This window comes from Hoplias malabaricus, chromosome 1 (genome assembly GCF_029633855.1).
Source record: "Hoplias malabaricus isolate fHopMal1 chromosome 1, fHopMal1.hap1, whole genome shotgun sequence".
Lineage (NCBI taxonomy): Eukaryota > Metazoa > Chordata > Actinopteri > Characiformes > Erythrinidae > Hoplias > Hoplias malabaricus.
Genome location: NC_089800.1, coordinates 53,017,581 through 53,038,653, shown reverse-complemented (window position 1 = coordinate 53,038,653; position 21,073 = coordinate 53,017,581). Strand labels below are relative to the sequence as shown.

The window sequence follows — 21,073 nt, the reverse complement described above, 5'->3', positions numbered from 1 at the left end:
TGTGTGTGTGCGTGCGCTCGTATGCATATGTAAGACAAAAAAAAAAAAAGACTACAGTGTATGGGATAGAACATAAATAAATAAATAAATAAACAAACCTCTCCGTTTCTCTGATGTTTTTAAGCCTTCAGTACACCTTAAAAATTCCACCTTAAATCCCTAATCCTTTAAATAAGACATGACTGGATGGAACTAACCCCAGAACAGATCTGGAGGTCACTGTATTGCTGTACATTCACCACCATGGGGCGCCCATTGTTGTTCTATCTGAAGCTGTACAGTTCTGCATAAGTGAAAGTATTATATTCTCTCTCTCTCTCTCTCTCTCTCATATAAATACACTGATCAGCCACAACATTTAAGCCACTTCCTTGTTTCTCTTCTCACTGTCCACACTCAGCTCCACTGACCACACAGCAGCACTCTGTAGTTCTACACTCAGACTGTAGTTCATCTGTAGCTCTGCATACTTTGTTACCCCCCTTCCCCTCTGTTCTTCAGTGCTCCAGCAGCACTGCTGTGTCTGATCCACTTGCACCAGCACGTCAGTGTCACTGCAGCGCTGAGAATGATCCACCGCCACATCACACCTGCTCTGTGGGGGTCCTGAGTGCTGAAGAACAGGGGGAAAGGGAGGTAACAAAGTATACAGAGCCACAGGTGGGCTACAGTCTGTATGTGTAGAACTACAAAGTGCTGCTCTGTGGTTAGTGGAGCTGAGAGAGTGGACAGTGAGTGAGGACAAGACCGTGGCTTTAATGTTGTGGCTGACGGTGTGTATAGGATGTATATAGGATAATGCTGGTCTTTGACCACTAGAGGGTGCTAATTGGCTTCCCCTCTGTGGTCCTGTTGGAGTAATATTACAAACGGTCCTCGATGGGAATGTATATAGGAGTTTGTGAGTATGCTGTTTGCTCCTCTGGGAAGGATTTACACTAGATGATGGAACATTGTTGTGAAGATCTGATGGTATTCAACATTGAGGTGATGTTGAACACTGCTCCAACACCGAATGTTGGGGGGCTATTTATCCCCCAGCTCACTCTTGGCAATGGGCGTTGGGCTTAGGCTCATGTGCAGCTGCTCTGATAGCCCCGTTTCATTTCAAATACACAGCCCTTTTGTTATGATGTCACAAACCCACCTCATTAGTTATAAGGAGTGTTTAATGTCACACAGCTTTCAGAACGAGGTGCAGCCAGTCAGAACGAAGCTCGTTTACATATGTAATACGTATATGAATTGCAGTGTGCATACACAGACAACTCTGCCTCCTGTGAATTCTCCTTAAAGGTGCAATCAGTCATTTTGCCACCAACCTGCAGCTCCATAGAGTGGGTCCTCCACATGGGGGTGGCCATTTTGTAAACAGGTGTAGCCTCGTGAATCTGGTACTCCCAGGCCACTGGGGGACAGTGTACCAGATGGTGAAGCATTGGAGAATTGATTGCACCTTTAATTTCTCCTTTTTTGAAAATTTGCAGTGTATTTTAATGTTTTTTGTTTGTTTGTTTTTCAGGTGAATGTGGAAGTGGCCTCTCCTCCTGCTGCCATCACATCCACCATTATAAGCCCCCCACACGCCCACACAGGTAAAAAGAACAAAGGGATATGTTCATTGTTTATTGTTTTCCCTCTTTCTTTTTTCTCTTTTCTCTTTCTTTTTTCCCTTTTTTTTTTACATTTTTTTTTCTTTCGTTTGCTAGCGTCTGAGTGACAAATATCATTCTTTCCAAGAGGTGTCCACAAATATTTGGACATGCAATGTTCAGGCTTGTTACTCACCAGTTCTGTCTGTGTTTCTTTGTGTGGACTTCAGCAGAGAAACCAGAGGCTCACTCTGCAGAGTCCAGCCAGGGTCCAGAGGGACAGAGGGACTCACCTGGCGCCCCCCAGGCCGGGAGCCCACAAGTCGGAGCCCCACAGCCTTTAATGGGACCCCCACATCCGTTTATGCCTCAGTTCCAAAATAATAACATGCCTCGTCCCAACATGCCTCTAATGCCCATGCCCCAGGGGCCAGTGTTTCGGGAGAGAAACCCAGGACCCGCAGCAACCCCAGGCAGATTTCGGATGCCAATGCCTGGCTCCCATGAAGACTTTCCTGCCCCCAGAGAAAGGTTTCCACACCCCAGAGAACGGTTCCCATCACCAGGCCCCATGGAAGGGGAGCACTTTTTCCATGGCCCCCCCAGGAATGACTGGAGGAACTGTGGCCCCAGTAGGGGTCCTGAGTTTGTGGGGGAAAGACCCCCGTTCATGCACAGAGGCTGGGGGCCACGAAGAGGCCCCCCAGGACGAGGACACTTTGAAAACTGAACTTCAACAGGCCCACAGACCCTTAAAGCCAGAACTCTTAATGTAGGGCTGGAACATGTCAAGGATTTTTCTGAGCCATGTTGAGAATTGCGGTTTAAAGGAGCAGTCAGTAATTTTCTCATGTGTCTGGGAGCACAATTAATCTCGCTCTGTGAGTGGGATGCCCCCCACCTGCACTCTCTCAACTCACAGTGGTAGCTTGCGCAGTCATGTGTCAGCTGATGTGACAGATCTGGGCAGTTTGCATTCCACTCACTGACAGGGGGATTTGTCCGCCCCGGTTATGGGGGGGACCCTCTCTATGGTGCATAATTTAGTTCATTTAAGGACAGGAAAGCAGTTTGGGTCTGCATCTCGTAAGCTGCATTTCACGGAAAATTAAAAACAGAATAAATAATGACTTTAATAAACAATGTTGCCTGTTTTTGTTGGTAAAAGTGACTGATTGCACCTTTAATGGCGATTCTCTGTAATGGTTCATATTTGGCGGAGAAGGACAAAGACCACCCATGCATTTGTTTAAATGACCCCTCTATAAAATGAACACAGCTGATAAAACATGTGCATTATAGTTAATTATTATAGTTTCATGGTTTATATTTCAGCATTTCTGATGTGAAAATGGTTCATTTAAATCATGATACTGATATAGAGAGAATTCATCGGTCAGCCCAAGGTCTCAGTGGACGTTTCAGGACTGTAGGCCAGTAACAGTGAGTGTCCATCTCCAGACTTTTCCACTGACAGTCTCCCAAAGAGAAGGCCTTGGTGAACTTCAGGAGACTGACCACTGACTTAGAAACGAATGGACCGTCCTGAGGTGTCCATTAAAATGCTCTGCTAACTGCTAATGTTTATTCCCATCTTCTCATGTGTGTTACCTTGCATTGTCCATAAAACTGTAGGAGCATTGCCCTTAAAAATGGTCAGCCTTTGTTTTAAAGTTGGCAGAAATTAATGGTGCAATCAGTGTAACTCAGGACTGAATTTAGATCCACATAAAAATGTACTGAGTAAAAATGTTGATTGCACCTTTAATCCTGACTCTGTGGAGGCTTACAGGGCCTTGTTTGTTAGGATGTTTTTTCCTGTTTGTATTTACTTTCACTGACGGTTTTGAAGGAAAAGGAAGTCCGGTGAAGTTTGTTGTTGATTTTAGTAAACTATTTTTCTACTAAACTGTTGTTGTGGTCCTTTTTTTAAAAACAAACAGTGCCCTGTAACTGAAGTGTTTTGAAGCTGAAATGTTGTTTTGATGTGACTTGGTTACACATCTGTCTGATAGAGTTAAAACCTCAGTCAGTGGTTTGTTACTATGTGAACAATTAAATACAATTAAAGAAAGAAATACGTTTATATATTTACAGCACTGTTAGGACACTCAGGCTTAGTCCTGACAGGTATTTGTTTTTAAAGATTCATTTAAAATACCTCTTTATTGCATCTTTAATATGTCCGTACTCTCAGAACCTGCTGTTCAGCATGAAGACACTTGAGGGAATCATAGCACCACTTTTACTATTATCTAGTATAAATAGTATTTATTCTAGTAATAATAGTATAGAGGAAAAGAATAATATGTTTGTTAGGAACAACTTATCGTTTTTTATGAATATATAAATATAAATTAAAAAAGGAGTAATATTAATGTGAAGGGAAAAAAAATGTAATAATACTTCAATAATTATTCAAATGTAATTATTATAACAGTGTCATCATCGCCGCCTTAATTCAGCCGTTACATCAATGACCACTATATTAATATTATTGATTATTATAATTTTTATTTTTCATAGCAACAGAATTAATAATAATATAACAGGTGTATATTAATTATATAATTCAACTAATTATATTTATAATTATAATACTTCACTATTTATTTTATCTATGTATTATTATTATTATTATTATCTCTCAGTAACACCACACTCTGTCAGGTGTTGCGAGCCCGTCTGTGATTGGCTCGCCCCGCCGCCCCGCCCCGCCCCTCTGCTGGGAGCGCGCGCTGCCGGCGGACGGAGGGCCGCGTTCACTCGGTCTCTGGCGCGCACCAACGGATGGGATTAACGGTCGCCGCGCGCGCGCGCACACGGCAAGGAGCACGCGACCTCGGTGTGTGTCGTTGACGGCGCGTGCAGAGAACGTACGGCGGGACTGATTTCCGCGAGGCTCAGTGCAATCTTCCAGTCCACCTTAAATCCATCTTAAATGATGCAGCAGTTACGTCTGGGTTGATGTTGCATGAAATGAAGGGGGTTCCACCTTAAACTGCTGCGGTTACATGGAAGGTAAGTACTGCACCATTTAAGGTGGTATTGGAAGTGTCTGTGGTGTGCGTGTGTGGGGGGTGCTCCTCGGTGTCAAGGGCATCACGGTGGTAGTGTTAGTGTTGTAGAAGCTCCACCTTAAGAACTGTTGATGCAGTGTACTTGCAGCATGCAGAATAAACCCTCCATCCTCTATTAAAGGATGAATTCCCTTCATTTCCAGCAGTTCCACCTTAACTCGGTGTGAGCTGTAAACTCAGTGATGGAGAGTGTGTTGATATGAAGTGGCTGATTGTAGAGAAACTTGTGGACGCAGGGTTCTTTCCAGTGGAGGTGAATGGAACCAGACATCTCTGTGTGTCCACCACTGCTCTATATGGAGTGATGATGATGATGATGATGATGATGGACATCTCAATAGTGTCCTGCACGTCCCTCTCCACCAGGACTGGGTTTAAACACCACCACCTTCTCCAAACTGTGGACAGACATCATCCGTGTGTCTCCCATCGTCTACTGTCCTCACTTTCTGTTAGGGGCTTTTACATCTGGATCCATTCACCTCCACTGTCCACTAGGGCTGTCTCGTATCGTATCGTTCATCATTTTTAAAACTTATATTGTGATAATAGTGATATTCTGACTCATTTACATAATGACATCATGATGTTACACATTATACGGCCTATGTTCTTTACGTGAGTGATTTAGACACAGTGAAGTACGGTGGAAAGTGGCTCTGAGGCAGAGAAATTTGCTCTAAAAAACTGGGAGTGACTTCAGTCACATGGAGGTGGATTGGTTACAAAAGAACCGATGTACAATTAACCGTGGTATTGTGTAAAATATATTTTATTTAACATAATTAGTAGTAATATAGCATTTATTTTTGTTGCAATAGTGGGTTTTTGAAGTTAATTAAAGTATTTTTCAGTGTTTTGCTCATATCGCCAGGAATATCGTTATCACCAAAAAGTTTATCTGGTCTAAACTTGGTCTAAACTCTTTCAAACTTGAACTTAACTTGTTCAAACCTGGCCTTAGCTCCTCAGAACCTGGACTGAGTTGATCTAAACCTGATGTAACTGGTCTAAATCTGGACTGAGCTGGTCTAAACCTGGTGTCACTGGTCTAAATCTGGACTGAGCTGGCCTAAACCTGGTATTAACTGGTCTAAACCTGATGTAACTGGTCTAAATCTGGACTGAGCTGGTCTAAACCTGATGTAACTGGTCTTAATCTGGACTGAGCTGGTCTAAACCTGATGTAATGGGTCTAAATCTGGACTGAGCTGGTTCTAAACCTGGTGTTACTGGTCTAAATCTGGGCTGAGCTGGTCTAAACCTGGTGTAACTCGTCTAAATCTGGACTGATCTGGTCTAAACCTGATGTAACTGGTCTAAATCTGGACTGAGCTGGTCTAAACCTGATGTAACGGGTCTAAATCTGGACTGAGCTGGTTCTAAACCTGGTGTTGCTGGTCTAAACCTGGTGTAACTCGTCTAAATCTGGACTGAGCTGGTCTAAACCTGGTGTCACTGGTCTAAATCTGGACTGAGCTGGTCAAAACCTGGTGTAACTCGTCTAAATCTGGACTGAGCTGGTCTAAATCTGGTGTAACTTGTCTAAATCTGGGCTGAGCTGGTCTAAACCTGGTGTAACTCGTCTAAATCTGGACTGAGCTGGTCTAAACCTGGTGTAACTTGTCTAAATCTGGGCTGAGTTGGTCTAAACCTGGTGTCACTGGTCTAAATCTGGACTGATCTGGTCTAAACCTGGTATTAACTGTTCTAAATCTGGACTGAACTGGTCTAAACCTGGAATTAACTGGTCTAAATCTGGACTGAGCTGGTCCAAACCTGGTGTAACTGGTCTAAATCTGGGTTTAGCTGGTCTAAACCTGGTGTCACTGGTCTAAATCTGGACTGAGCTGGTCCAAACCTGGTGTAACTGGTCTAAATCTGGGCTGAGCTGGTCTAAACCTGGTGTAACTCATCTAAATCTGGACTGAGCTGACCTAACCCTGGTGTCACTGGTCTAAATCTGGACTGAGCTGGTCTAAACCTGATGTAACTGGTCTAAATCTGGGCTGATCTGGTCTAAACCTGATGTAACTGGTCTAAATCTTGACTGAGCTGCTCTAAACCTGATGTAACTGGTCTAAATCTGGACTGAGCTGGTCTTAATCTGACCTAACTGGTCTAAATCTGGACTGAGCTGGTCTAAACCTGATGTAACTGGTCTAAATCTAGACTGAGCTCGTCTTAATCTGTTGTAACTGATCTAAATTTGGACAGAGCTGGTCTAAACCTGATGTAACTGGTCTAAATCTGGGCTGATCTGGTCTAAACCTGATGTAACTGGTCTAAATCTTGACTGAGCTGCTCTAAACCTGATGTAACTGGTCTAAATCTGGACTGAGCTGGTCTTAATCTGACCTAACTGGTCTAAATCTGGACTGAGCTGGTCTAAACCTGATGTAACTGGTCTAAATCTAGACTGAGCTCGTCTTAATCTGTTGTAACTGATCTAAATTTGGACAGAGCTGGTCTAAACCTGATGTAACTGGTCTAAATCTGGGCTGATCTGGTCTAAACCTGATGTAACTGGTCTAAATCTTGACTGAGCTGCTCTAAACCTGATGTAACTGGTCTAAATCTGGACTGAGCTGGTCTTAATCTGACCTAACTGGTCTAAATCTGGACTGAGCTGGTCTAAACCTGATGTAACTGGTCTAAATCTAGACTGAGCTCGTCTTAATCTGTTGTAACTGATCTAAATTTGGACAGAGCTGGACTAAACCTGATGTAACTAGTCTAAATCTGGACTGAGGTGGTCCATACCTAAAGTAACTGGTCTAAATCTGGACTGAGCTGGTCTAAACCTGGTATTAACTGGTCCACATCTGGTCTTCTAAACTTTGTCTCAGCTGTTCTGAACGTGGTATTAACTGATCTAAACCTGACTTTAACTGGTCTGCACCTTGTCATAACAGGTTTAAACCTGATCTTAACTGAGCCAGAGGAAAATATTTAGTGATAGAGTTATTGTGCTGTGTCTGACCACATCTTTCATATATATGTGTGTGTGTGTGTGTGTTTGTGTGGAGTTTAATCTGCATATTTCACCTCCTTCAAACCCCCAGCGCTGAATTATTCATAAACAAATCCCACGTTCCTATAATTCCTGCCATTGTTCATTCACTTCTCCAGCGAGGCCAAAGCACACACTCGTCTTCTCGCATCCCTTCATCTTTTCTCTTTCTTCTCTCGCTTCTCTTTCTAAGAGGAACACGGTTCCCCTGGTTCAGCATCTCTTCTGAAATGAAGGGTGTTTGTCAGCACTGTGTTCCCAGAGGTCTACTCTTCGGGGAAGGCTTTACAATAAATGGTGGAGCATTGCTGTGACAGGCTGATTGCATACAGCCATGTGAACATGAGTGAGATCAGGGGCTGAGGTTGCATTGCTTCTGGAACCTGAATCAAGCAAAAGGAGCTCCGTCACTGAAGAGAACACTGTTCCACTGGTCCACAGCACAAAACTGGGAGGGTTTATACCCTTCTAGACGACAGCTGGCATTGGGCATGGAGGCCTTAGGTTCATTTGCAGCTGCTACAGTGTTCTTTTTGTCCCGGATGGAGCTGTTGGAGCCTGACGGTGGGAGGAAAATAAGCAGATTGCATAAGAGGGTTTGTTTTGGTTTCTGTCAGGGCCGATCTTATTCGGACGCCCAGCTGAGCGTCTTGTGAGAGTTATCTGCATCTCTGACAAGAACAAAGCACTCTTTCTTCTAGCGCTGTGTTTCTGTCTGTTAATCACTCTCTCTCACACACGCACACACACACACACACAGGCAAATATGTACACACACACACACACACACACACAGGCAAATACACACACACACACAGGCAAATACGCACACAAACACACAGGCACACTCACACACACACACACACACACACACACACAGGCAAATACATACACACACACACACACACAAGCACACACATGCATAAGTACACAGAGCCCCCTCTACTGACACTCACTGGCCACTTTATCAGAAACACCCCCCCCCCCCCCTCTACTGACACTCACTGGCCACTTTATCAGAAACACCCCCCCCCTCTACTGACACTCACTGGCCACTTTATCAGAAACACCCCCCCCCCTCTACTGACACTCACTGGCCACTTTATCAGAAACACCCCCCCCCTCTACTGACACTCACTGGCCACTTTATCAGAAACACCCCCCCCCTCTACTGACACTCACTGGCCACTTTATCAGAAACACCCCCCCCCTCTACTGACACTCACTGGCCACTTTATCAGAAACACTCCCCTCTACTGACACTCACTGGCCACTTTATCAGAAACACCCCCCCCCTCTACTGACACTCACTGGCCACTTTATCAGAAACACTCCCCTCTACTGACACTCACTGGCCACTTTATCAGAAACACCCCCTTTCAACTGACACTCACTGGCCACTTTATCAGAAACACTCCCCTCTACTGACACTCACTGGCCACTTTATCAGAAACACCCCCTTCAACTGACACTCACTGGCCACTTTATCAGAAACACCCTCCCTCTACTGACACTCACTGGCCACTTTATCAGAAACACCCCCATCTACTGACACTCACTGGCCACTTTATCAGAAACACCCCCCCTCTACTGACACTCACTGGCCACTTTATCAGAAACACCCTCCCTCTACTGACACTTACTGGCCACTTTATCAGAAACACCCCCCCTCTACTGACACTCACTGGCCACTTTATCAGAAACACCCCCTCCCCTCTACTGACACTCACTGGCCACTTTATCAGAAACACTCTCCTTCTACTGACACTCACTGGCCACTTTTTCAGAAACACTCCCCTCTACTGACACTCACTGGCCACTTTATCAGAAACACCCCCTTCAACTGACACTCGCTGGCCACTTTATCAGAAACACCCCCCCCCCTCTACTGACACTCACTGGCCACTTTATCAGAAACACCCCCTTTCAACTGACACTCACTGGCCACTTTATCAGAAACACCCCCTTTCAACTGACACTCACTGGCCACTTTATCAGAAACACCCCCTTTCAACTGACACTCGCTGGCCACTTTATCAGAAACACCCCCCTTCAACTGACACTCATTGGACACTTTATCAGAAACACCCCCTTCAACTGACACTCATTGGACACTTTATCAGAAACACCCCCTTTCCACTGACACTCACTGGCCACTTTATCAGAAACACCCCCCCCCCCTCTACTGACACTCACTGGCCACTTTATCAGAAACACCCCCTTTCAACTGACACTCACTGGCCACTTTATCAGAAACACCCCCCCCCCCTCTACTGACACTCACTGGCCACTTTATCAGAAACACCCCCTTTCAACTGACACTCACTGGCCACTTTATCAGAAACACCCCCCCCTCTACTGACACTCACTGGCCACTTTATCAGAAACACCCCCTTTCAACTGACACTCACTGGCCACTTTATCAGAAACACCCCCTTCAACTGACACTCATTGGACACTTTATCAGAAACACCCCCTTCAACTGACACTCATTGGACACTTTATCAGAAACACCCCCCTTCTACTGACACTCGCTGGCCACTTTATCAGAAACACCCTCCTTCTACTGACACTCACTGGCCACTTTATCAGAAACACTCCCCTCTACTGACACTCACTGGCCATTTTTTCAGAAACACTGCCCTTCTATCGACACTCACTGGCCACTTTATTATAAACACCCCCCTTCTAAAGACACTTACTGGCCACTTTATCAGAAACATGTTAGCATTAGCCACAGACTGGTCTTTTTTTTTTTTTTTTTTTTTTGGGGGGGGGCTGTTTTTTTCTCTTAAAAAAAATTGTGTGTGAAATTTGTTGGAGGTGAGCATTAAGCATACCATGTTTTGAATTGCTTTGTTTGTTGCTATCCAGGGGTTTTTGATGGGAATAGTCAAACTATGAAAGTACAAACGAAATAGATATAGAATGAAAGAAAGAGCACACAAGGAATGTTTTAAAAAAGTGAGATTTGATGTTTACATAAAATTATACTTTTTAAAATTTTTAATATTTTATATTCAAATGCTGTTTTCCGAAGAACGCCAGCAGGCTAACTCCCACACTCAATGAAATAATGCTTAGTCCTGCTTGCATGGTAACATTCGCTAACATTGCTAAAAGCTACTAAATGCTAGCAAAACCCACTTAGCAAATGTTTCATTGCTAGTTTTCCCCTGGTGTTAGCTTTTGAAACTTTGCTGAGGGGGTTTTCATGTGGTGTTAGCAATGCTAGCAGTGTTTAGGGCAGAACTGCCCCCTTTATTTAAGATTTGAACGGTGCCCACTGTCTCTTGCAGGACTTGTGTGTCCCAGATAGTGTGTGTGTGTGTGGTTGGGGGGGGGGGGGTGGGGGGTGACCCACTTTGCCTCTTAACCATGTCCTCGCATTTTTGCTTTTACTTATTTATTTATTTATTTATTTTATTATTCCTGGGGTCTGCTGCGTCTGCAGTGACTCAGCACTTTCCAAAATGTATTCATAGAGTCCTCTAAGTTACAGCTCATATTTCAGCCCCTCTCTCTCTCTCTCTCTCTCTCTCTCTCACACACACACACACACACACACACACACACACAGCTGTGAACTTGTTAATTATTCTGCATGTACTTTCTCACACTTACTACGTTATTAGAAACTCCCCACGTTCTACTGTCACTCACTGGCCACTGTTGATCTGTGTATGTAATAATTGGTTATTGGTCTTCTGTGTGTGTGTGTGTGTGTGTGTGTGTATTAATCCTTCATTTCTGTTGTCTGGACTTTATTGAATTCCTACCGAAAGTCTGACATCAACATAAATTCTGATCTGACACTGGCTGCATCGGACCAGGGAATTTGGAGAGGCTTGTTTACCTGAGCTGGGTGGTGATGTCATGCAGCTGTGGGCAAACATCTGGGCGCTCAGCGGGGTCTGGGTCGCTTTTGTTGCCTTTCCATTTCAGAGTACTTGCTCAGCTCGGTTTGACACACTTTTCAGCACTGGTTCCTGGATTGTGTTTCACTCCCTCTGCACCCCGCTGTCGTCTCAAAACCTTGTCTCTAAGGGGAACAGTGGTCTTAGGAAACCACAACGGCGGCGGTAACGTTAAGCGGTGTTTACTCATGGTGTATTGGCGTGTTGTTGTTGTTGTTGGGGACTGAACACAGCTCCATCATCAGTTCAGACAGATCAGTAGAGTTTGTTCCTTCCTTGTTGCAGCGTCCAGCTCTCGCTGGATTCTTTCGTCGGCCACCGATCCAAGGAGCGTTTGAACCTCTTCAAAAGACCACGGCGTAATTTTACGAGCTGCCGTCGTGAGTCGGATAAAAACAAACGTGATCTCTGCTGCAGGTGGAGATTTTACAGATGGAGAGTTGGTGCTGGTCGTCTGCGTTGCGTGGCGTAGAGTGACGACTCTCTCTGGACAATCAGCGCTCTGCAAGGTTTACACTCCACGGTTTAGTCCCTACTCGACTCACTCAAGTTCACATATAAGGGGCATGTTTCAGCTTTTAAACACCACAGATCCTTCTCTGTGTGTGTGCGTGTGTGTTTTACTGTTTCTACAGTGATTTTGTTTGAGCAGAAAATTTGGCCAATGCCGCTATGATTTTGAATCTCTCTCTCTCTCTCTCTCTCTCTCTCTCACAGGCACACACACACACACACACACTCTTATCTCTCTCTCTCTCTCTCTCTCTGTCTCTATGTCAGTCTAGCAGTGGGAGTATGTAGTCGTTGGGGTCGTGACCTTGGCTGTGTTGGACCTCGTTTGAGATGCAGCCTGTGTGTGTGTGTGTGTGTGTGTGTGTGTGTGTGAATTAGAATGGAGCTGATGTCATGACTGACGTCTCCCCAGCAGAGCGGCTGCTATGACAACAGCACAGCAGCTCAACACACACACACACACACTGCTTCACTGCTTTCTCACTAGACTTCACACACATACACACACACACACACACACACTGCTTCACTGCTTTCTCACTAGACTTCACACACATACACACACACACACACACACACACACTGCTTCACTGCTTTCTCACTAGACTTCACACACATACACACACACACACACACACTGCTTCACTGCTTTCTCACTAGACTTCACACACATACACACACACACACACACACACACTGCTTCACTGCTTTCTCACTAGACTTCACACACAGAAATATAGACATGAAAACCAATGTTCTCACACACACACAGACACACCCTCAAACATACATTGACTCATGAAACACACAAATACATACACACACACACACTCACACAAACAATTTCTCACATATATGCAAACATCTACATATTTATGATACACACACACACACACAAACATGCATACATTAGAATCCCATAAAAATACACCCACATATGCACACAAACACACATAAACATACAGACCCACACATAGTCTCTCTCACACACACACACACACACACATTATCTCTCATAAACACACACACACTCATACACAACAGTTCATTGTTTTCCTGCTCTCTGTTGTAATCAGACTCTCTGTAAACATGCTGTGTCTGTTATTGCGTCTCTATTGCTTATGAATTATTTATTAACTGATGATTAATGCGTTATTAATGGTAACAATCAGGTTATTATACACTCAGCTTATCAGCTTCTTTACACCAGTAAGTACAGGAATGTGTGTGTGTGTGTGTGTGTGTTTGAGCTAATTTGTAATCTGAATCTTCTTGATCTTATACATAAATAAAAAATGTAAAGCATCAACAAAAGAGAGCGAGCGAGAGAGAGAGAGAGGGAGGCAGGGAGGGAATAGTCATGCCCCTGGCTCCCCTGCACACCCAGTTTGTGCGTGTGTTTGTGTGTGTGTGTGTGTGTGCCAATGCAGAGCTTCAAAGCTTCTCTGTCTCAGAGGTGAGGGATGGTAAAGATCAAAGGGATTTCCCTCATCTGCCTGATCTCTCTCTTTCCTTCTCTCCTCCTTTCTTCTGTGTTTCTTCACTCATTCCTTCTATTTTTCTCTCTCTCTCTCTTTCTCTCTCAGTGATGCTTTATCAGCATGGCCGACACATTGCATTTCCATGTTGCCGTAGCAACCAGTGTAAACAACAAGTGATTAGTGGGGGCATATCAAAGGGGCAGTGTCACTGTCGTCTTCTCCTTCTCTTCTGTTTATCACTCGCTCTTCTTTTCCTCTTTTCCATTTTACACTCTTCTATCTTTTTCTCTTCACTCATACCTTGTGTCCCTCTCTTCTCTCTCTCTCTCTCTCTCTCTCTCTCACACACACACACACACACACACACACACACACCAGTCTTATACCCTGGGGTTGGCTGCAGTGTGTTGAGGTGAAAGAGTGATGGTGATGATGAGGATGAATTGCTAATGAACAAGTGAAAGGAGCTAAAGAGTTGAGAGAGGAGGAGGCGGAGTCATTCCGGCTGCTGTTAAACAGATGGAAATGAGAGAGAGAGAGAGAGAGAGAGAGAGAGAGAGAGAGAGAGAGATGGTGTTGGATTATTAGTTCTACAGTGCTCCAAATATTACATAGTGCAGTTTCTGCAGTGCCGAGCCCAGGGTAGCAATGACAGAGGCTCTGTTACAGCTCAGTGCAGCAGCACAATGAGTTTGAAGCTGTAATTTTAAGGTAAAAATACTACCTAGTGTTGCTTTAAAAGTGCAGTAAGTTTTAGACACACACACACAAGCCTACAGTGGCCCATTAACATCAAATATTAGCAAAATACTCAAGTAAATTTGTTATTTATTATTCTGCTTATTATTATTATTATTATTTATTGTTGTAGACATTAAGACGTCTGGTTCCATTCACGTAAAGGAACTTGAGCTGACGTGAGGTTTGCTAACAGCTGTAAGGTACTGAATGGCTCTGCTACATTAGCATTGTCCTGAATGGTGCTTTGTGAGCGTTTAGAGATGTAAATGTTGTTAATAGCTCTGAATGCGCTGAATGTGCCTAACGACGCTAACCCTCAAACTCAACTCAAATCTGGATATCATCTCTAATGCCGCCTTAAGGCTCAGTGCATTCATGAATGGATACATGGGCAGGGCGTGCGAATGTAAACAGGGTGATGTAGGAAGGCAGATAGGCAGGGAATCCCTCTAAACATTTTGCTTGGTCAGAGTCCTGTAGCCTTTACACAAAAGGACTCTTTGTATTTATAATCATCAGAGCACTTGATTTTCTGAATGCTATCAGGATGTATAGAGGAATATAGCAAAAACAATTTAAGAAAAATCAAGTACCCTACCTTTAAAGCTAAATTACACCCAACACTGTTGGCATTTTGCTGTTTAGAGTGAATAGTGTTTAATGGGCTATTACTGGGTTATTTTTGTGTTTCTGGTGTGAATGCTTGCTCCTTTTCTCCCAGAAATCTCACCCACTGCCTTTCACACTGAGTGGGAAGTATTTGTGTTGTGTGTGTATGTGGGAGGCGTGTGTGTGTATAAGTGGGGGGATGTATTTGGGAAGGGGCAGGTGGGATTTTCTTTGAGGTGCTGGGACTTGCCTTTCCCACAGATTCATTCAGACTTCAGAGCGAGAGGATTAGCCGAGGACACGGCGGATATCTGTGAGTTTCTGATCGTTTCTCAGGGTGAAGCGAGGGTTAATACGGCGGTGTTGTTTTTATACCGTAATAGGTTTCTATGCTTTCAGATTTTAATTTAAATATATTCTGATAATGAGTCAAGAGCTAAAATTCTGGTCCTGTCCAATTATTAAAGTTATTATGTTAAAGGTTTTTAAGTTAAATTTTTACAGGATATTTTTGCCACACTTTTACAGTAACCAATTAATAACCAGATATTAACTTGACAATTATCTGACAATAAGTCAACAATAACTCCACAGTAATCTGACAGTAACAAAATAACACAAAAATAACCCAACAATTATTTCCCCAACAACAAAAAAGACATCATTGGAGCTAAAATGCTAACTAAGCATTAGACATTTAGCTCAATCTCAGTAGTATAATGCTAATAGTGTTAAGAGCATAAATTAGCATTAAACATTTAGTTCAATCTCAAAAGCATAATGCTAACAGTGTTAAGAGTCTATATATTAGCTTTCAAAGCTTAGTTCTCCCTTAGTAACACAATGCTAGCAATGCTAAGTGTGTAAATTAGCATTGAACATTTATTTCAATCCCAAAAGCATGAAGCAATCACTTTAAAATATATTTAAACCTGGGTCTAAGTCTGACCTTAAGGTGAGTTTAAACTTGGGTTTAGGGCTGGAGTTATTCTGTGTAGACTTTCACACAGCTGTAATTTATGCAACACTCCAGATGTTCATATCGGCATTCCTGTGTTTCAGTAAGATCATTTCATCACAAATCAACACGCTTGCAGGAGAGCACTAAAATTTCAGTGTTGTAGCCTGTGCAGAGATTAACAGTGGCATCATTTTTTATATGCCACATCATATATATAGAAAATGAATATGAGGCAAAAGTTTGGATACATATGCAGTGTATCTAATATCCAAGTGACAACAAAAACATAACGTAACGTAATATCTGTAGTTGTATATTATTGCTGTCCAAAGAAAAACATTTATCTCCAAAATTGTAACTTTGCCAGAAACCTTCCTAATTTTCAATTTAAATGAATGTAAAAAGATTTTATTCAGAGTAATTTTGGAACTTTTTAGTGGTCCATTCGTCATTAAATATTCACACAGTGTGAAGGACAGCTGCTGTGTTTAATGATGTTGTAAACCACTGACAAAAATTGAGATACATGTTTTTTAAATCCACAGCGGCTATGTTTAGGGTGCCAGATGTTTTTGATGTTTCATTAGAGCTTCTGTTTATTCACTGAATTTAACACTTTGAGGAATAACATTTCTTTTGCAAAAGTGGTGGCGCATTTTACATTTTATGCCTTAAGTTTTAAACATGTTGAGTCTTTATTTTCTTAAACTTACTATTTTCTATTTCTATTTCTATTTCTATTTCTAAACTATTTTCTTTATTACTTAAACATTTGCACTGGGCTGTGTTTGTGTGTTTAGGTATGTGTTTTTGGGTGTGCGTGTGTCTAGGTATGTGTGTGCGTGTGTGTGTGTGTTTGGGGGTCTCGGGGGCTGGAGCAGGGCTTTCCTCTCGTGTCTGAGCAGGTCATGGTATTTCTTTAATGAACGCCTCGCAGCCTAATAACAAACCAGGCCTGAAGCACCTGCCACAATTTACACACTTCACACACACTAAAGAGTGTTTAAGTGTGTATGTGTGTGTGTGTGTGTGCGCGTGTGTGTTTGTGCTGCTCTCTCCAAAACAACACTCATTCACTCTAAATTCCACACAGTGTAATCATCAGCAAAGGATCACAGAGGACCTGGCAACCCGCTCCCATTGTTTTATGTTGGACTCAGAGTTGGATCGAAGTGTATAATTTACCCAGTCAGAACCAGAACGGAAGGGATGATTAATGACATCAGAGTTTAACCCTTTGGACTCTAGCGTAAACACATACACCACTGGGCCATTGGGATGCTCTGAAGCACCTGCACATAAGCCTAATACCAACCCTGCTCAATGCCAAGAGTCCGCCAGAGGGCCTGTGGAGCAGAGAAACGGATGATTTGGAATGAACTTACCAATGTTCTTGTGGTTTAACACAATCAAATCCTCACAATAATTTGCCATTACATCTAGTGTAAAGTCTTCCCAAAAGAGTAGAGACTCACTGCAGTGAACAGAGGAGCACACTCCAGATTAACAGCCTTTATTCCAGAAGGAATGTGTCCACATACTTTTGGCCGGTGGGTGGTAGGCCGTTAACGTGTCCGAACAAGAGATTCTTACTAAAGGTCACTTTAAAGAGAGGTTCAGAAACACGCCCGAGGACTGATGGGGTTGAGGGGAGAGACCGAGAGAGAGAGAGAGAGTGAGAAGCTTGTTCGCTTTGTCCGCCCCCTAGTGGACAGTTTGTAGTATTACTCCAACTGGACCACAAACTGTAAGCGCCATCTAGTGGTCAAAGTCCAACATTGCTCTAGATACATTTTATAGTGACGAAGTCAGCCACAACATTAAAAACATCTTGTTTCTCCACTCATTATCCTTTCATACAGACTAGTCCACCGGTTGTTCTGCATACTTTATTACCCCCTTTCCCCCTGTTCTTCAGCGCTCAGGACCCCCACAGAGCAGGTGTGATGTGGTGGTGGATTATTCTCAGCGCTGCAGTGACACTGATGTGGTGGTGGTGTGTTAGTGTGTGTTGTGCTGGTGTAGAGTGGATCAGACACAGCAGTGCTGCTGGAGTTTTTAAACCCTGTGTCCACTCTCTGTCCACTCTGTGAGACACTCCTCCCTCGTTGGTCCACCTTGTAGATGTAAAGTCAGAGACAGTAGCTCATCTGTCGCTGCACAGTGTGTGTTGGTCCTGATCATTAAAGAGTAGGGTGAAAAGAGGGATTTTAAAAAGTATGCAGAGCAACAAATGGACTTCAGTCTGCAGAGAGAGAGAGAGAGCGAGAGAGGGGCTGTGCTGTGTGTTTTTATTGCATCAATGAGACGTGTGTAACCTGTTTCTCTCTCTCTCTCTCTCTCTCTCTCTCTCTCAGGCAGACAACCAGCAGAGATGCCCTCGTTTGAGTTTGGCAGGTGGAGAAACAACACACTTCTTTGTCACTGGGATGTTTATTAACCTGTTACAACACACCAAAACTGTCCAAATTTTTGATCTTGACTTAATTAATTAACAGTGGTTCATTTACTAAATACAATTCTAAGCCCTTTAATAAACACAATCATCATATAATTAATCTGATTATAAATAATAATAAAAATAGTGATAATGAATGTGACATCATCTCTGTTCCAGTCTCTGAGCGATGGGGAACGTGGAGAGTGGGGCTCATGGTTACCATGGTGATGGCGGGGCACGTGACATCTGTCGTAAGCGTGTGTCCCGCTCGCTGCGTGTGCCGGGGAGGCCGACGCGTCGCTGCGGTCACATGGAGCACCGCAACTCTGAGACCAGCACGCGCTCCAGCAGCACGCCCAGCATCCCGCAGTCCCTGGAGAACGAGCTGCTCCACAGCGCCCCCGCCTGGCTGCACCACATGCCCATCGACCTGCAGCCCCTCCCTGTCACCACGGCGACCGCGCACCTACGCAAGAACACGCCCAGCCAGACGCAGACACGGACACAAGGGGGCGCCACCTCGCCCCCCACCAGCGGCTACAAGACACACTCGGTGTGTGTTTACACTTCGGCTTTAACTTTTAGGAGTCGGTTTAGTTTTAATTCTGTTTTTAAAAGTCCTCAGTTAAATAATATTTTTTAATTTGACATTAAATCACCTGTGAGTTCTAGATATTAATTTGATCTCTCCCTCGTGCTCTCTGTCTCATTGTTCTTTCTCTTACTCTTTTGTTATCTCTCCCTTTTATCTCTCTTTCACCCAATCTCTCTCCCTCTATCCCTTCTCTCTCTCTTTCTCTCTCTCCCCCCCTCTCTCTCCTCTCTCTCCTCTCTCTCTTTCTCTGTAAGAAGCAGCGTTCTAAATCTGCCGACATGTGGCGTGACGACTCTCTGGATGTGTCTCTGTCCGATGTGAGTGTGGAGAACTTTACGAGCGGGGAGGAAATTGGTGGGCGATCAAGCTCTCTGGATGAACTCTATGGCGCCCCCCAGGGGCCCGGGCGCTATGCTAAGAGGCTGGCAGGGGAGGAGGAGAAGATACTGTCGCCGTGTGACGATGATGCTGCCGTGTACGGAGCGTTCACTCTTCCCTGCCGCCGCTCGCACTGTCTCTCTGAAGGACTGACCAATCAGCAGCCGGCAATGCAGCGGAGAGCCCAGACCATCCAGGTAACACACCCCCCAGACTGTAGCTCGTCTGCTGCTCTGCAGACTTTGTTACTTCTTCTGTAGTGCTGAGCCCAGAGCAGCAAAAACAGAGGCTCTGTTCTCTATATCACACCTCAGTGGAGCATCACAATGATTTTGAAGCTGTAATTTTAAGGTAAAAATATTATGTTGTGTTCCTTTAAAGTGGAACTCTGAAGTTCCACATTAAATCTGTCCTGAGGGTGTCAAAGTTAACCCTTTAAAGGGCCAGAGCTGAGTGTGGGATGGACCTTACATTCTTCTCATGTTTGCTGCTTCTCTATGGTGTATCTCTGTGAAGCTCCGGGTCCTTTTGTCATGCTAATGAGCAGCTCGCAGACATGGGAACGCAGCGGCACAGATGAATGGCGTTCCGCCCGGGGTCATGGGACCCTCTGAAGATGCCGGGCTCGGGGGGTAATCTCCCGGCAGCCCCGGCCCCTGCAGCACAGGGGGGTATTGTACTGTAAACAGGCTTCAAAAACCTGTAAACACAGGCAGCCGTTTGCTTCCAGCATGCTCCGTCTGCAGACTGCAGGATGTCTTGTACCTCTGATGTCACCGAGGGGTCCGCAGGAAAGGTAGGACAAGCCCTTTAAAGGTAGATGGAGGTTAGGACTTCTGTTCTGACTAATCAGAGCGGAGCTCATTTACATACACGACACGGTCAAAAGTTTGTGGACGCCAGTAACAGTGTCTGGGCCCATCCACACTGATCTGTTTATTTAAAAAAGGGTTTATTCTGTGTTTTGGCCTCAAATGTTAACTGTGTTTTATATCACTGCAAACAGAGGTTTTAAGAAAACTGACATCACACAGTGTGTCTGTCTCTGTCTGAAACACACACAGCTCCTCACTCCCTCTACAGTGAACTACATCAGTCATAAACTACACTGTACACACACAGCTCCTCGCTCCCTCTACAGTGAACTACATCAGTCATAAACTACACTGTAGACACACAGCTCCTCACTCTCTTTACAGTGAATTACATCAGTCATAAACTACACTGTACACACACAGCTCCTAGCTCCCTCTACAGTGAACTACATCAGTCATAAACTACACTGTACACACACAGCTCCTCACTCTCTTTACAGTGAATTACATCAGTCATAAACTACACTGTACACACACAGCTCCTAGCTCCCTCTACAGTGAACTACATCAGTCATAAACTACACTGTACACACACAGCTTCTCGCTCCTTCTACAGTGAACTACATCAGTCATAAACTACACTGTACACACACAGCTCCTCACTCTCTTTACAGTGAATTACATCAGTCATAAACTACACTGTACACACACAGCTCCTAGCTCCCTCTACAGTGAACTACATCAGTCATAAACTACACTGTACACACACAGCTCCTCGCTCCCTCTACAGTGAACTACATCAGTCATAAACTACACTGTACACACACAGCTTCTCGCTCCCTCTACAGTGAACTACATCAGTCACAAACTACACTGTACACACACAGCTCCTCGCTCCCTCTACAGTGAACTACATCAGTCATAAACTACACTGTACA

At 44.1% G+C, this 21,073-nt stretch overlaps 2 protein-coding genes across 6 annotated transcripts in view; both read left to right on the top strand.

Annotated features, from left to right (window-relative positions):
- Positions 1-3,534, top strand: part of scaf4b (SR-related CTD-associated factor 4b) — a 30,959-nt gene extending 27,425 nt beyond the window's left edge. For 2 of the 3 annotated variants that reach the window (XM_066666753.1, XM_066666751.1), the window contains exons 17-18: positions 1,523-1,595; positions 1,823-3,533. In XM_066666753.1, coding sequence (XP_066522850.1) covers positions 1,523-1,595; positions 1,823-2,322 — 573 coding nt within the window. In that variant the 3' untranslated portion in view covers positions 2,323-3,533. Of the gene's footprint in view, positions 1-1,522; positions 1,596-1,822 lie in introns of all 3 variants that reach the window. The other variant, XM_066666752.1, reaches the window with a different exon arrangement.
- An 830-nt stretch (positions 3,535-4,364) lies between these two features.
- tiam1b (TIAM Rac1 associated GEF 1b) overlaps positions 4,365-21,073 on the top strand; it is a 61,912-nt gene continuing 45,203 nt past the window's right edge. Inside the window, exons 1-4 of one of the 3 annotated variants that reach the window (XM_066679457.1) lie at positions 4,365-4,613; positions 18,265-18,304; positions 18,525-18,900; positions 19,203-19,517. In XM_066679457.1, the coding sequence (XP_066535554.1) occupies positions 18,535-18,900; positions 19,203-19,517 (681 nt within the window). In that variant the 5' untranslated portion in view covers positions 4,365-4,613; positions 18,265-18,304; positions 18,525-18,534. Of the gene's footprint in view, positions 4,614-18,264; positions 18,305-18,524; positions 18,901-19,196; positions 19,518-21,073 lie in introns of all 3 variants that reach the window. The other 2 variants (XM_066679448.1, XM_066679439.1) reach the window with 2 other exon arrangements.